We start from the raw sequence: 18128 nt of genomic DNA, 5'->3' as shown, positions 1-18128 counted from the left end.
AGCTAGGACCATAGAGTGGTAGAAGAGACATAACCAAGGAGTAGCCATTGATGGCTATGTTAAAAGGGATAGAATAAACATTAAGATGCTTTTTACTTAGAGCTTTAGACAGTTCTTTTGTTTTTATATAGAATTATATTTGACATAAAACTTTAGGTAATTAAGGTGTACAGAAAAACTCTATTCTTAATGTTGAAAAACAAAGGTGAGTACATAGCAAAATATAAGAAAACTCATTGTCTCCTATTTTTTGAATGTGAAGTTTTTTCTGTAAAAGTAAGTATTTAGGTAAGGCTGATGGTTAGCTTTTATGAGGCACCCATGAAACAATTTTTGTTTTTACAAAACGATTACTGCATACCAAAACATAGTTATTTGTAAAAAGTAATGTTCACAGGGTTTACATTATGGAATAGTAGCCTAAAATATTTCCTGTTCTATGACAGTAATTCATTTCCTCTCTCTTTTTTTTTTCAGAGTAAGACAGTTTCAGTTCCTTTCAATTTGTACAGTGATTTTATTTATTTTATTTGATGGTAGTGCTGGAAAGTGAGAGTATAATGTATATGATAAACCTAAAAGAATATGATTTTTAACTCTTTCCCATACTTACACTGAATATATTTTGTAATACAACAAAGCTTATAAATTGCAGGTCTTCATAATAATACCATAGCTATCTTGGAAAAAGATGAATAATTTCTCTAAGATTAATAACTTCTCTAAAAGTTTCTCTTCTCTAATCATTTCATGAGGTGAAAGCGTTCAGCTCTTAGCAGTGTATTAAACAGATCAGAAAATTCAGAAATAGTGTTTATTTTGCCAAATATGAGTATTAAGATGATGAACAGTAAAATCTTTAAAGATATTACAGCTTTACTTAGGGAATCTCTTACCAGATGAATAATGTTTGGTTTCAAATCAGGAAGGCGGTACAGCTTAGTGACTACAGATTCTTGAGTCAGCCTACCTTGGTTTGAATCTATCTGCTGATGAGCTTGGGCAAGTCTTTTCCCTGCTTTGCTTCAGTTTGCTCATTATCTGGAGATTATAGTAGTTATCATACAGGATTCCAATGTGGATTAAAAGAGTTCATGTATGTAAAGTGTTTAGTTTTGTGTTAGCAATTACTTACAAATTCATTCATATTTAGAAGAGAATGTTGTACATTGATTCGGCAAATAGACTTGAGTGAATGAATGCCAGTACTAGGTGCTAGAAAATATTATTTGGGAAGAGTACTTTGTGATATACAAAGCAATTTACTGAAAGTTTAATAGATTATTCAGTTTAATAATGAATATAATTTAACTTAATCTCACAGGTATAATTTTTTTACTAATTAAGACTTTAAATCTGTCTTTAAGTGATTTTAACATGGGCCTTAGCCTTAAATGTGCAAGAGCAATAATTTAGTGACCCTGATGAACTCACCAACAAAATAGAAGCTCTGCATTCCTTTTTCAAAATTCAGTACAGCTTACATTTAACTAATCACCTGTTTTTCACCATGTAGGTTAGTGTTCTCAGTCTTTAGTGAGCTTGTTAAAACTGCTAAATCCTGTTCCCTTCTCCCCTGAGATTTTGAATGACTAGGTTTGGGGTCGTGCTCAGGAATTTGCCAACTTAATACTCTGGGAACCTCACTTTGAGAAATCCTGATACAGTGATTATTTGCCCATAGCTAGGTGTTGAGGAAATGTAAGAAGACCAAAGCAGTACATGTACATCACCGCAGTGGCTGCCCATCATTTATAAATCTTGACTGACTCTTTTGGACTCAGTCTTTTGTCACATTTATTTACTTTAACTCCAAAAATTACTGTTTGGGTTATAGAATCCCCACTGTTTTGTATCTTGGATTTTCCCCCATAATACTAACAAAACCTACTCATTGTACCCTTGCATATTGGCTTTTTTTTTTTTAAAGATTTTATTTATTTATTTGAGAGGCAGAGAGAGAGCACAATAGGCAGAGCAGCAGGGAGAGGGAGAAGCAGGGTCTCCACTGAACAGGGAGCCGAAGTAGGGCTCCCAGGACCCTGGGATCATGACCCCAGCCAAAGGCAGCCGCTCAACAGACCAAGCCACCCAGGTGCCCTGATTTTTTTTTTTTTAAAGTAAAAATTGTAAAAATTGTTGGGGTGCCTGACTGGGTTAGTCATTTAAGTGTCTGACTCTTGATGTCAGCTCAGGTCCTGATCTTAGGGTTGTGAGATGGAGCCCACAGTTGGGCTCTGTGCTGGGTATGGACACTGCTTAAGATTCTCTCCCCTTCTGCACCCCCCTCCAAACGTAAAGATTGCTTATAGCTCATCACATAGAAGTAACTAATTATTTTTGTAATATCCTTTTACTCTTCTAAGTAAACTTTTTAAATAAAAATAATACTATTATATTTGGTAAACCTTTTTTAAAAATATAATTTAGTCAGGACATATTTCCAGCTCAAATATAAATTTACCACATTTAAAGTCTTGAGACACGTGGCACTCTGGATGAGTTCTTATATTTACACCAGTGTTTTTTAGACTTTTGTTCAATATTCATTTAGGGTGATTTAACTCTGGACTAGAATTGGAAGTGGGGATAAAGAACAGGGACAAAGACCATTAGAGGCAGTGCCCAAACAGCAAAATAAAAGCCCTGCTGCTAACCAGGAAGTTCAAAGACCAAGTATTATTATTTGAACATGAACATTCCCTTCCCACCACCTCAAGCATCTTATTGAAATACTCCCTCCACATATGTGTAGTTCTCGTTAGAGAAGATCTAAAAAGTACAAGTTTCTCAGTTGTTGAAGTTTCGGTAGTGCCTTAGTTTAACATCCTGGTTGGCTTCCCCTTGGTCGGCTTCTGTACTGACTTCTTGTTTGAAACAGCCTTTGGTTAGCACTTGCTAATCATACTCTTACCATTCACCACCCAATTCAAAGCCCATTCTTTCCAGGGAGACTACTTTGATGCACACAGGACATTTTCTGTTTCTAGCATTATCTCTGTATGTCTCAACATCTGTTGTCCATTTATTTAAGAAAGTTTAAGATTTTTCATTATGTGGATATGCCACTTTGCTCACTCTTCTATCGATGAAGAATGTCTTTAGTTAGTTGTACTACCTAATGACCTCAAAATCTCAGTGGTTTACAACAAAACACTTCATTTTCCTTGTTCATGAGTCTTGTTAGGCACTTGGGACAGCTCTGCTTCAGGCTATATTTAGGTTGAGTTCTGATCTGTTTCATGTTTCTCATTCTTTGGACCAGAAACTCCCTGGACAGGTTCTTTTTATGACAAATGACAGGAACATAAGAAGGGAAGCTAACCCCTGACCGCATTTACAGCCTCTGCATGTGTCACATTCACTGATGTTCCCTTGGACAAAACAGATCACATGGCCATGCTCAATAGCATTGAGGTATTGCCAAGTTACCAGAGATGTGCCAGTAAATGCTTACGAACTGGCTTTTCCTGTGGGGAGGGCGAATAAACTGATTTGTGGCATTTGCTGATTTCTGTGGTATTTATACTTTCACTGTGACTGATTTCAAGATACCAAGGGTTGGCTCACAAAATTCCTGAACTTGAGCAATTAGCTTTGTGAGTCAATATTAGGTGGCATAAGCCCACTTTGCCCTCTATATGCCAGACAGTATGCATGTATAATCCTGTTATAGAAGAGTGAAGAATTGGGGCAATATTCTATCATAAATATTTGGGTTGTTTAATTTCTTCCCACTAAACCTCACGACAATTAATACTTTTATTTTTTTTTTGAGATTTTTTTATTTATTTGACACAGAGAGAGAGAGAGAGAGCGCGCGAGCGAGTGCACAAGCAGGCAGAGAGGCAGGCAGCGAGGGGGTGGGGGAGAAGCAGGCTCCCTGCTGAACAGAGAGCCCAATGCGGGTCTCGATACTGGGACCTTGGGATCATGACCTGAGCCGAAGGCAGAGGCTTAACCCACTGAGCCACCGAGGTGCCCCTCAATATTCTTAAATACTTACATGTTAACAGCTATTCTTTTAGGATAATTTGTAAGAAGGGAAATTCTTGGGTCAAAGTGTTTCTTAAGACTTTTTGAGACTCTTAAAGACTATTGCAAAATTGCAGTAAAGAAAAGTTGTACCAGTTTATTCTCCCAATAACAGTTGTTAAGGTGTCTGATACCCCATACAAATGAGTATTTGCCAGTGTGATGAATTGTAATGTTCTTGTTTTAATTTGAGTCATGATAAAGAGACATTCTTTTTGCTTTGTTTTGTGAGATACTTATTTGTAGTGTGTTGTTGATTTTCATTTCTGACAGTTCTTCATCTAAAAGAATATTAGTAATACTTATAGAGCAGTTAGCACAAGCTAGGCATTGTATTAAACATTTATACATGCTGTAATTCAGTGCTATACATTGACTTTAACATAAACTTTGTGGTCGAGGTACTATTTTCTCCCATTTTATAGACAAGAAGGGGGCTTAAAGGGTCTGAGCTTGCCTAAGTTCACAGACGTGGTCAGCAGCAGAACTAGAATTCAAATCCATATCTCACTTGAAAGTCTGTGTTCTTAACAGTCTTGTTGAAGTGACTCTATTTTGTCATTTGTTTTGGTAGGTTGCCATTTGTTTTGACTTCATTTATAATGGTGTTTCTCTCCTCTCTGCCCTCCCATTTAAAACTTTATCCTAGTCAGATCTACTGATCAGATTTTAAGTATTGGTGACTGAGTAAGCAAATCTGTTTCTTTGAGAACCTTGTGACTTTCTTCAATAAAAGTTTACCTTGTAATGTGTTATGTGCTGGACACCGAAGACAGGAAGATGAATTATGTACTTGTCCTCAATGGAAATAGGTCAGAGAGACAAATTAACCACCTGCTGATGTGCTATCATGGTCTTGAAAAAATTTTTATAGGAGCCTGGACAAGGAAGTGACTGTCTCTGCTTAGAGGAGCAGGAAGGGCTTCATAGGTGCTAACGTTTGAGCTGATTGTAAGGGGAGTTCAGCAGGTAGAACAACGCAAGTGTGGAAAGTCTTGAGAAGGCATATTCTGGGAGCAAGGTGGGGATTTCCTGCAGTTGCTGCATCTTCCTATGGAGTAGTAAGGGAGAGGGGACTGACTTCACAGGTTATTTGGGAAAGAATTTGTTCTTGAATTTTGAAGTTTCCAGTTCCTTTTATCTTCTCTTGTTTATAATTCTTTCTTTTTTCCAATTTATTTATTTTCAGAAAAACAGTATTCATTATTTTTTCACCACACCCAGTGCTCCATGCAAGCCGTGCCCTCTATAATACCCACCACCTGGTACCCCAACCTCCCACCCCCCCCGCCACTTCAAACCCCTCAGACTGTTTTTCAGAGTCCATAGTCTCTCATGGTTCACCTCCCCTTCCAATTTACCCAAATTCCCTACTCCTCTCTAACGCCCCTTGTCCTCCATGCTATTTGTTATGCTCCACAAATAAGTGAAACCGTATGATAATTGACTCTCTCTGCTTGACTTATTTCACTCAGCATAATCTCTTCCAGTCCCGTCCATGTTGCTACAAAAGTTGGGTATTCATCCTTTCTGATGGAGGCATAATATTCCATAGTGTATATGGACCACATCTTCCTTATCCATTCATCCGTTGAAGGGCATCTTGGTTCTTTCCATAGTTTGGCGACTGTGGCCATTGCTGCTATAAACATTGGGGTACAGATGGCCCTTCTTTTCACGACATCTGTATCTTTGGGGTAAATACCCAGGAGTGCAATTGCAGGGTCATAGGGAAGCTCTATTTTTAATTTCTTGAGGAATCTCCACACTGTTCTCCAAAGCGGCTGCACCAACTTGCATTCCCACCAACAGTGGAAGAGGGTTCCCCTTTCTCCACATCCTCTCCAACACATGTTGTTTCCTGTTTTGTTAATTTTGGCCATTCTAACTGGTGTAAGGTGATATCTCAATGTGGTTTTAATTTGAATCTCCCTGAGGGCTAATGATGATGAGCATTTTTTCATGTGTCTGATAGCCATTTGTATGTCTTGATTGGAGAAGTGTCTGTTCATATCTTCTGCCCATTTTTTGATGTGTTTGTCTGTTTCGTGTGTGTTGAGTTTGAGGAGTTCATTATAGATCCTGGATATCAACATCCGTTCCTGATTAAAATGCTCCAAAGTATAGGGATAGAGGGAACATTCCTGAACCTCATCAAATCTATGAAAGACCCACAGCAAATATCATCCTCAATGGGAAAAAGCTTGCAGCCTTCCCATTGAGATCAGGAACAAGACAAGGATGCCCACTTTCACCACTCTTGTTCAACATAGTATTAGAAGTCCTAGCAATAGCAATCAGACAACAGAGAGAAATAAAAGGTATCCAAATTGGTAATGAAGAAGTCAAACTCTCTCTCTTCGCAGATGACATGATTCTTTATATGGAAAACCCAAAAGACTCCACCCCCAAACTACTAGAACTCATACAGCAATTTAGCAACGTGGCAGGATACAAAGTCAATGTGCAGAAATCAGTGGCTTTCTTATACACTAACAATGAAAATACAGAAAGGGAAATTAGAGAATCGATTCCATTTACTATAGCACCAAGAACCATAAGATACCTTGGAATAAACCTAACTAAAGAGGTAAAGGATCTGTACTTGAGGAACTATAGAACACTCATGAAAGAAATTGAAGAAGACACAAAAAGATGGAAGACCATTCCATGCTCTTGGATCGGAAGAATAAACATTGTTAAAATGTCTATACTGCCTAGAGCAATCTATACTTTTAATGCCATTCTGATCAAAATTCCACCGGCATTCTTCAAAGAGCTGGAGCAAATAATCCTAAAATTTGTATGGAATCAGAAGAGACCCCGAATCGCTAAGGAAATGTTGAAAAACAAAAATAAAGCTGGCGGCATCACCTTACCTGATTTCAAGCTTTATTACAAAGCTGTGATCACCAAGACAGCATGGTACTGGCATAAAAACAGACACATAGACCAGTGGAACAGAGTAGAGAGCCCTGATATGGACCCTCAACTCTACGGTCAATTAATCTTTGACAAAACAGGAAAAAATATACAGTGGAAAAAAGACAGTCTCTTCAATAAATGGTGCTGGGAAAACTGGACAGCTATATGTAGAAGAATGAAACTCTACCATTCTCTTACACCGTACACAAAGATCAACTCAAAATGGATAAAAGACCTCAATGTGAGACAGGAATCCATCAGAATCTTAGAGGAGAACATAGGCAGTAATCTCTTTGATATCAGCCACAGCAACTTTTCAAGATACGTCTCCAAAGGCAAAGGAAACAAAAGCGAAAATAAACTTCTGGGACTTCATCAAAATCAAAAGCTTCTGCACAGCAAAGGAAACAGTCAAAAAAACAGAGAGGCAACTCTTGTTTATAATTCTTAACTTTATTTTTTTTTAAATTTAATTTTGTTTTTTTTCAGTTTCTAAGATTCATTGTTTATGCACCACACCCAGTGCTCCATGCAATACGTGTCCTCCTTAATACGCACCACCGGTGTCACCCATCCCTCCACCCCCCTCCCTTCCAAAACCCTCAGTTTGTTTCTCAAGACCTCAGTGTCTCATGGTTCATCTCCCTCTCAGATTTACCCCACTTCACTTTTCCTTTCCTTCTCCTAATGTCCTCCATATTATTCCTTAACTTTAAAAAACGTAGTAATGGGTGTCTTTTGGTATAGCTCTCAAGTACTGGTTTGTGAATGACAGTCTTTCAAGTTCTTGGTTTTTGTCATGATCTCTGTTGTACTCAACCATTCCATGTGTTTCTGTGAATTTCCCTCACCCCTTTTTTTCTGTTGTTTAGTTTTATCAAATAGTACTATCTGGTATAGTCTGTCTGAAAAGGAAAAAAAAAAGCTGTTAGCCCTTGTGCCATGAAACTATTTCCTCCCACAGGTATATCACAGCAGTTTCCTCACCAAGTTTGCTTATACTTTTTAAACATTCACAAGTACAGAAAATATTACAACGAACCCCCATTTACCTGACAGTTTCAACAACTGTTAACCATTCTTTATTCCCTCTTATTCCTCTTTTTTTTCTTGGGTTGAAGTATTTTCAAGGCAAAACCCAGCTACCCTCTCATTTCATCTGTGAATACTGGGTATCTGTGACAGATATGGACTATAAGAAAATCTTAATCAAAATACCAGTAGAATACTCAGAAGTTCTTTAATATCATCAAATACCCTATTTGTATTCAGTTTTTCCTGATGATCTCAAATGTCTTTTTATAGTTGTCTTGATTGAATCAGTATTCAGAGAGGTTGATATTACATTTGGTTGATGTTTCTTTTTGTTGTTGTTTTAAAGATTTTATTTATTTATTTGACAGACAGAGATCACAAGTAGGCAGAGAGGCAGGCAGAGAGAGAGAGGAGAAAGCAGGCTCCCCACCCAGTGGGGAGCCTGATACGGGCTTCGATCCCAGGACCCTGGGATCATGATCTGAGCTAAAGGCAGAGGCTTTAACCCACTGAGCCACCCAGGTGCCCCTTGGTTGATGTTTCTTAAAGCTCTTCTAATCCTTTACTCCTTTCTCCCCCTCTTTTTTTTTTTTTTAGACGGATTTTCATAGTATTTATTTTTTATTTTATAGCTAATAGCTGCTATATTTTAACAATATTGCTAAAACAAAATATCATTTGATTAGGGCAGAGATGTGAAATTTTTCCCCATATTTTGTATTTCTTTAAGTTAATTCTCAGAAGCAGAATTACTTGGGAAGTTGGGTAAAAGTCAACATTTTTAAAGGTATTTAATTTTGTAAAATCATTTTTTAAAGCCTTATTCCAGTTCATTCTGTTAGCAGTGAAGTCAGTTATTGCCAATTGTATGTACATTAATAGTATTTTGAATATCATGTTAAAAATTCATGAATTTAGTAATGATTCGTGTCTCATTCTGGTTAGACCTAGGTTATATCAGCTAAAGATAAAATTCAACTAATATGAAGAAAAGGAAAGTTAGCAAATAACGCAAATTCTGTGTTTACTCACATGTTTATCCCTGTAGTTGTCTTGATATATGTGAATTTCTACAAATCTCACATTACACACTCTGGAGTTTATTCTGATTTAGGCATAGGGGACAATAAAAATAAAAATAGCTACATTTATTGAGTAGAGACTAACAATCTTATGAAGGAGATTCTGTTATTAGCCCCATTTTTGAGGTGAGGAAACTGAGTCATAGAGATCTTAAATATGCCTTCCACAACTTTTATTGAGTTAATAGACATTTAACCTACTTTAAGGATACATGTATACGTATATTCTGCCAATCTTGTTTTTTTAACTAAAAAAATATTTTATAGATTTTTATAATGCTTTTTATTTTATAGCTAATAGATGCTATGTTTTTAATAATATTACTAATATACAATATCATTTTGGTAGGTTCCCCATTCCTCAAAATATTTTGTTGTGAAGTTTATTTTAGGGCTTTTGTTTCTTAAGGAGAGTGTACTTAAAATGTAATTAAAAGCATTTTGGCCTTTTCTGCTGAAATGAAAAGATAGCAAAATGATCAGGCTTGCCACACATTTTGTGGGTGATTTGCTTTATTTTCTTATTAAGATTAGGCTGGAATGTTAGTTATTCTATATATTTGGGGACCTGGGTCATCTTCTGTAAGCCATAATCTTATTTGAAGAATGTTGAAAATAAGTATTTCTCTTTTCACTATGACTTAATGTATTTTGTCACAGGTGGCTTATACTTAAGGAATGAAAATTCCGAGAAATGCTTTCAACTTCTAGAACATGGAAAGACATTTCTTTATCTTTTTATTGCAGAAATGTGGACAACCAACTTCCTGGGCAAGCCATTCCAGCTGGGTTCCCAGTGTATCCCGCTTTCAGCCCCTTGCAGATGCTGTGGTGGCAACAGCTGTATGCTCATCAGTATTACATGCAGTAGTAAGTTAGTTTGAGTTCGGGTTTTTTGCTTAGTGTGCTATTCGCTTTATTTTCTTTCTCAGCTAGGTAAGTTGATTTGGGCTTTCATTTACTGATGTATTTTATTGGTTTTTAAAAATTACTGTGAATGAATTTGCCAACATTTCAAAAGATACTTCCTTTTAAATTATTTGGCTTAAGAGAAAAGGGTTCACATCCAGTTCACATCAGCTAAACCTGTTCTTTGTTTCTACCTCTTTCCCCTAATTACATTTAGCAGCCTTGAGATGCTTTCTTTAATATAACATTTTATCTACTTAAGAGGAGAAAACTGAGGGAAGTTTCACTGGAAGGCAGCAAATCTCCATGAAGAGATGGGATGCTCAATGAAAAGGAATCCTGTGTCAGGGAGATTCATGTTGACATAAGGCTAATAATATGCTTTCTGGACTATCAGCATTTTCATAAGTCTTGCTTCTGGTCAGCATATGTCTTAGCACTGAGCACAGCTTCTCAGCCTTCACTCTTCTGGACTCCATGCGTTCATTTAACATTTCTAGCTTCTCTTTACTGTTCTCTTGTTTCTATGATTTTGCTATCCTCTTGATTGTTTCTGTTTTTCTGATCACTCATCTTGTGTCCTTGATGGCCTATTTTTTTCCTTCTTCTAAATGGTAACATTGCTTGTTTAGTTAGAAAAATATCAGTGTACTTTCCATGTACCTCAGGACAGTCTGGTAAGGAAGACAGGAAGGTAAGGAAGTTCAGTCCTGTGCCAGTCCTCTTGGACTACTTACTTCTGTGGCTTCGTCACTAGCTTTCTGTGGATGACCCCTATTCTTTATCTCCTGTGCTTCATCCCAGTTGCTGGGAGATTTCTGTAGGGAAATTTGCTTTTCCTCTAAATTCAGGCTGTCTCAAATTTGACCCACCATCCTCTTAAATGTGTTCTCCTTCCTGACTTCTTCTTCAGTGACACAGTCTCTTCTTACTCATTCTCCAGGCTTTTAACTTTAATCAGCTTTGACTCTGCCTTCAGTGATCCATAAACCCAACAGTTTACCAAGATGAGTTAATATGTTATTTCTAACATATTAGGTTCTTCCCCTAGAGTTCTTCCCCTAGGGTTCTTCCCCTAGACCTTACTTTCAATATTTTGCCCAAATCTTTTCTCAGTTTGGATTTACTTTACTGCAACTGTTCTTTCTCCTTTCAGACTCTTCATTATATTTCATCCTGCTGCTGCCCGGTTAATGTGCTTACTACAACATTGAGCCAGTCATTCCCCATCCTCCCAAATATGGTTCCCTTGCACACAGTGTGAAGTCTGCATCCTTAACCTTACTGCAGACCTTACCCCATAAAGCTGATGTGCTCCAGGAACCTTGTATCCTCATGTTCTCTTGCATGATCCCTTGGCTGCAGACTAGCTATTTGTACCTTACCTATTGCTGTGGTAAAAGCTACCACCGGACTGACTGCTTTGTGCTTATATTCTGCCAGATGCTGGATGCTTGTCTTATTTATAACCTCTTGAGAACTGTGTAAGACAAGGTAGGGCTTATTGTAGCTTGCTGCTGAATTATACAGTATTTGTACATTATTTTTATTATTTATTATTATTATTTTTCTGAGCCTCAAGTTCTCTTCTTTAGTGAAATAAGTCACCTATGAATCAGAATATCCGTGAGGTAGAAAGTGTTTTGGAAACTAAAAAGCTCTCCCTACAGATACAAGGTATTAGCTTACTGAATTAAATAGGCCAGGAAACTACTGTTTTATTTTGCTATCTTGATTTTTTAACATTTAATTGTAGAAAAATTTCAGCATGTGAAAAGATAGAATAGTGAAATGAATTCCTGTATACTTATCACCTAGCCTCAACATTTATCAAATCATGGCATTCTTGTTCTAGAACTTGTCCCTCCTGTGCTGGATAATTTAAAGGAAATCCCAGATATATTATCATTTTACTGAGAGCCTCATATGGGAAAATTTATTCTTTCAAGCAGTCAAATTATAAGCAAACTTCAGGATCACAAGTTTTCATTGGTGTACGAATACCTATTCCAGGGTTCCCAGGTGGAGTTCCCAAAAGTCAGGATTTGGGTTGAGGGGTTGTTACCTGAGATCTGGTTAATATCTTAAAACATAAATACAAATCATTTATCACTGACAATGGCCACACAGGGTAATGATCACTGTACATATTTAGACATATTTTTCAAAACATGGCTCTAAAGGAGAGGGTGCCGTGATAGTCATCCTATGTAGAAAAACAAAAGGGGCCATTAGTGAAAAGATTTGGAAAAAGATTCGGTCATTACCGTATAAAGTAATTTAATGAAAAACAGGAAAGATAATGATTACCATGGCCTTCCTTCTCTTCCACCTCTCCCCTGCCATCTTAGACTGTAAGGCTAAGAGAGCATCCTTTCCTGAGCTACTCACTCCTACCATCAGTCTTGGCTCCACTTTTCCACTGGGATTCATGCTTACCTAAGAAATGTGGTACTGGAGTTGTGGTATTCCATATTAGGTTTATGAAAAAATATATATGATTCCCCAAGAACATCTTGCAAAATAAAAGAGAGTATGATACAGTTTTTTTTTTTCTTTTTAATATTTATTTTGGTGAATATTTCAGCCAAGCTGCAGTTTCAGCTCAGGCCACATCAAATGCCAACGCAGCCCAGCCTGCTGCTTCACAGCCTCTAAATTTGGCACATGTTCCTGGCGAAGAACCCCCACCAGCTCCAAACCTAGTGGCCCAAGAAAATCGACCCATGAATGAGAATGTTCAAATGAATGCACAGGGAGGTCCAGTGCTAAATGAAGAAGACTTCAACCGAGACTGGCTAGACTGGATGTACACGTTCTCACGAGCCGCAATTCTCCTTAGCATTGTATACTTCTATTCTTCTTTTAGTCGGTTTATCATGGTAATGGGAGCCATGCTACTGGTTTACTTGTGAGTGATGCTTGTTAACTTCTTGTGCTTTCTTTTAATTACTTTCTAAAACTGTTGACAGAATTTGGCATCTGTCATGACTCTTGAGTGAAGGAATAGGAGTTTTGGACTCCAGAGTAAGAGTAAGAATAAGAACGTTTATCAGAACTATCTCCAAGCAGATTTTTCTTTTACGGTCTTTCATAAAAATTAATTCATTTAGACATGCTGTATCAATTATTTAGAACTTGAAGTGTCTGATGCACTATTGTATAAGGATAGTCTTTTTTAGTTAAAGTTATCAGTAAGAAGACCTATAGGAATAGGTCAGACTTTTTTTCCTAAATAGACTTTTTCTTGCCCCCCTTTATTCCAAGAGGCAAAGAAATAATGTAGTTGAATTTCATTTTGAAAAATATTGGGAAAGATGTTACAACTCTCAGTATGTTAGGACATTAAGACAGCTAAGTTCATTGTTAAGATACCTGACATAGAACCAGCAAAGTCCATGATAGATTTTTAGACTTGATTCCTGTTTTGCTCGCATTGCTTTGAGAGGGGCAGTTCTTGGCCCAAAGTAGGAAATTTGGTCTTTTTATCTATTATAGTGGAAGTAATTTTTCTTTTGTAGGACACTAATGTTTTACAGCATTACAAATAAAAACAGTTGCGACTTCTTTCCTTTTCTCTTTATTTTACTGAACAGACACCAAGCTGGATGGTTTCCTTTTAGGCAAGAAGGAGGTCAGCAACAGGCTCCCAACAATAATGCCGAAGTTAACAATGATGGGCAAAACGCAAACAACCTAGAACTTGAAGAAATGGTATGCTAATGAGGCTTTCGTATACTTCAAATATAGATGTTCCTTAGCAGTGTAAGAAACCAACATGATAAAAGAATCTTGGGGCATTCCATAAGTTTTTGTGGAATAGCATGGGAAGAAACATATAAAATTGTATGATTTTTTTCTGGGAGAACTTAGAATATAATACTGAATCAGTCATATATTCAAATTAAGTAGGGGGTACCTGGGTGGCTCAGGTGGTTAAGCATCCAACTCTTGATTTTTGCCCACATCCTGATCCACGGGTTGTGAGATAGATCCCTGTTTTGGGCTGTGCACTCAGCAGGGAGGCTGCTTAAGATTCTCTCTCCCTCTCCCTCTGCTCCTCCCCATGCTTGCTTGCTCTCTCTCTCAAACAAACAAAACCCAAAAAAGAGTTAAGCCGGAAGAATTAGCATTATTCTTACTGAAAATAGCCTAGAAAGAAAATTATGCACACCATGAAAATTTGATTAAATTGGCAGTTATCCCTTTGAACTTGAACACTGAGGAATTTATCAATTTTGGATTTAACAAAGATTTCTAATACCAGATATGTACCACTTCTTTATTACATGCTCATATTCCTTTTCTGTAGGGAAGCATTTAATTCTTTCTTTTTCTGTCATGAGTTAATACTAACTTCAAATCCCTTAGGAGAATGTTTCTTGTTTTGTTTGAAAGGAGCGTCTTATGGATGATGGGCTTGAAGATGAGAGTGGAGAAGATGCAGGTGAAGACGCCAGTGCAGTTCAAAGGCCTGGATTAATGGCATCAGCTTGGTCTTTTATCACCACCTTCTTTACTTCACTGATACCAGAGGGGCCTCCCCAGGTTGCCAATTAGACCTGAAAAACTGTGCCAGCTACAAAGGAGGGTCTGACTTTAGGGAAGTGTTTTAAATAACAGTGCAATTTCAAAAAAATTTATTACTTTCTTTTCATCATCATGTACAGAGGTGTTTTTTTCTTTAAGCTTCTCATGCATATGAATATTTTAAGCACAAATGGACTACTAAATGTGTGATTTCTTTTTTAAGATCCTAACAAAACATAGTATAACAATATTGGTCTTCCAGGTTTTGTTAATTTCAATTATGTATATTATATCAAGGCAGATCTATTTGTGTGTCTTATTTCTTTAAAGAGCTGCTTCACATGTAAATGTCTATAGCCAATAGCCCAGCCCTTCAGTGTATAATTTGAATAAATATATCTATTTTCTGTGAATTATCCTGAAAGTTTTAAACAGAATGACCTCATAGTTTTTAATAAAGAATATTATTTACCTAAAATGTGCTAGCAGCATCTTGCCCAGCCATAAAGCAATAAACTTCTCAATAATCTTAATTTTGACATTTGGATAAATAATGGAAACTTTCTATTTTAAGGGCATGTATCCCATCAATTGGAATTAGTACCTTAAAAAAAAGGCAGCTCTTCAATGGAATTAATAGTGATATAAATGTTTGATACAGGCAGTACTTTTATAAAATATGCTGGAAATTGCTCCCTGTAATTTTTTAAAATAAAAGGTCAATTATGGTAAACTGTCTTATGGGATATTTGTTTGGACCCTTCACTAATATACCCATTACATGTAAAAATCTATGTAAATTTCAGTAGTTGTTGGGAAAAGTTGCTGAAGTCTTCCAGGTCATTTTCACCTCTTTGTGTTCCAGATGGATATCTCTTAGTTCTCAGTCGGAAACCCTGATAGTCTATTTAAAAAGCCCTGTGAAAGCCAATTCAGTATTTCATACAAAAGGAGTAAGTTTCTCATAGGGTAGCTAAAAATTAAAATTGGACATGAGAGACTATGGACTCTGAAAAACAACCTGAGGGTTTTGAAGGGGCGGGGGGTGGGAGGTTGGGGGAGCCAGGTGGTGGGTATTACGGAGGGCACGGATTGTATGGAGCACTGGGTGTGGTGCAAAAACAATGAAATCTGTTACGCTGAAAAGAAAAATATTAAAATTGGACAAATGAGGGTGGGAGAACTTAGTGTGCAAGAACTTCATCTCACATGAAATGTATTATAAAGTTATATGTGGTACTGGTCTGGTAATATATGATTAGATAAGAGAACAAAATAGAAGATTAAGAAAAATTATTTTCTAAGTTGTTTACTTATAATGATGAAAGTGACATTTCAAGGGATAACCCTTTGAAAAGTGAAATTAGATTTCTGTTTATAGATGTCAGTCAAAATATGATTCAGTATGAGCAATTGAACATACAAATACTAACAAAAAACATAGGTGAATACTTCCGTAATATTGGGGTGACAAAATGCCTTTATGGCAGAATTCCTGAAAGAAAAGGTTGCTATGTATATAATATTTTGACATACATAATTAAAAGGCAAAAAATTAGGGGGGAAAAAGATTAAAAAGATAGTAATAAGTAAGTCTTAAATTTTGTTAAAAGAAGACAGTGTTCCAGTAAGGAAATGGGCAAGGATACTCTCTAGTCAGTTTGGACTGGGTGGCTTACACAACAAACATTTGTTTCTCACAGTTCTTGAGGCTAAGAAGTCCAAGATCAAGGTGCTGGCAGATTCTGTGTCTGGTGAAGGCCCTCTTCTTGGCTTGTAGATGACCATCTTGCTGTATTCTCATATGGCAGAGAACAGAGCAGAAGCGCGTGCTCTCCCATCTCTTCTTACAGGGCACTGACCCTGTTCCTGAGAGCTCTGCTCTCATGCCCTAATTACCTCCCAAAGACCCTACCTCCTAATACTATCACATTGGGGGTTGGGATTTCAACACGAATATGAGGGGGAGAAGACACACAGACATTATGTCTGTAACAGATACAAATATGGGCAATACATATGAAAACAGATGTAATGAATCTCAAGGTTAAAACTATCAAATTATTAAGATAATAATACTCAGTGTAGGTGAAGCTATAGGGGAATATAAAATAGTATATAGCCTTTCCAGCAAGTACCAAATTTTCAATGTGTACACAGAATCATTCAGTCTCATCCTATCGTTACTGGAATAAAGATCAGATTCCTGAACATGTTTACAAAGTTCTGAAAGGTTGGATCTGTGGACCCTCTCAGTCTCTGCTCATCATTAATGCCTTTGTTTGAGCTAGGCTGGTCTTCCAATCCCAGTACTCTCTCCTTCCATCCTTCCAGCCCCAAGACTTTTAAATTGTTCTTTTTGCTTGGAACACAGTCTCTTCCTTTTTTTTCTTTCTTTTTTTTTTCCTTGTTAACATTTACTAATTCATGAAATCTGAGCTAATGGCCAGTTCTGTAGAGAAGCTTTTCCCTGGCAGCACTGTTCCCTGGCAGCACTGTTCTTCACATATTACACCATTGCAGTTTACATTTATTTCCTTTTGTCTCTCTCACAAGGTATGAGGACTATGAGGTAGGGGACATATGCTCATTATTACATCCCCAGTCCTTGAAGAGTGCCCAGTAATTAGTTTGATACTGAATGAGTGAGTGAAAATGTACATACCCTTTGTTTTTTTGTTTTTTGGTTTGTTTATTTTTTGTGCATACCCTCTGAATCAGTAAAAGTTTGAAAGGGTATAGTGTATGTGTGAGATTTAGCTTTAAGATATTCATTCCATTGTTTAATAGGAAAGAACTAGAACTGATAGATGTTCAACTGGGTGAGCTATGGTACATTAGTTATACTCTTTGGATCAGGATTAGGAATGGCTTGTTTCAGGGTTGATGGGAGAGAGTGAATCCAGAGGGAGGGTCTGGATTTTAACCTGGAAGCTAAATAAATAAACTGTTAAAGCTGTAAGAAATGCTTCATGGGTCATATCCTAAACGAGAATGGGTGGGTAGGGTAAGAATGCAGAGATAATGAGACAGATTAGTCTTTCTTCCCTTGGGAGCTAGAGATGGGAGAATTGGAGCCATAGAATTCATAGAGGGGAACAGCATTGTAGGGGACACCCATGTGGAGGAAATGAACAGGTCACTGTATCCTAGTCGTAGATTGGGGCTAAGGAGAAAAATGTTAGTCATAGATGCCCCCTTTAAAGGGGGGTGACTAAGGATTTTAAGAACAATGGAATGTGTTGCTGGATTTTAATGATTTTCTCCACATTATTAATTCCCTTTTGTTAGGTTCACTTTTGGTGAGTCTTTGTCAAAACCTGCAGCCCAGTGTGGGCTGTGTATTAGAGGATTAAGGAAGGAGCTGTGTCCATACTGGGGCCAGACGGTGCCTAGGGGGCTGTGATAGCTTGGAGATGGTTTCCAGATGGCAAAAGAGCAGCACAGCAGCTTTGACACCGGTCTCTAGGCCAAGCGCTGACTAGCAACAGCCAGAATGGATTTGTGGAATATAAACACTTCGTAGGACTTGTGTTCCTTATACATCACAATAAAGACTAGACTTTGTATAGCCAAGCAGTATGGGTGAGAGGGTAAAAGAAAAGGGTGATC

At 37.3% G+C, this 18128-nt stretch overlaps 1 protein-coding gene across 2 annotated transcripts in view; it reads left to right on the top strand.

Moving 5' to 3' along the window:
* Window positions 1-15249, top strand: part of HERPUD2 (HERPUD family member 2) — a 33269-nt gene extending 18020 nt beyond the window's left edge. The window contains exons 6-9 of one of the 2 annotated variants that reach the window (XM_044246358.1): window positions 9825-9947; window positions 12574-12897; window positions 13610-13700; window positions 14385-15249. In XM_044246358.1, the coding sequence (XP_044102293.1) occupies window positions 9825-9947; window positions 12574-12897; window positions 13610-13700; window positions 14385-14546 (700 nt within the window). In that variant the 3' untranslated portion in view covers window positions 14547-15249. Of the gene's footprint in view, window positions 1-9824; window positions 9948-12573; window positions 12898-13582; window positions 13701-14384 lie in introns of both variants that reach the window. The other variant, XM_044246357.1, reaches the window with a different exon arrangement.
* Window positions 15250-18128: the final 2879 nt, after the last annotated feature.

The sequence above is a fragment of the Neovison vison genome, chromosome 4, assembly GCF_020171115.1.
Source record: "Neovison vison isolate M4711 chromosome 4, ASM_NN_V1, whole genome shotgun sequence".
Classification (NCBI taxonomy): Eukaryota; Metazoa; Chordata; class Mammalia; order Carnivora; family Mustelidae; genus Neogale; species Neogale vison.
This window is presented reverse-complemented; position numbering and strand designations above follow the sequence as displayed.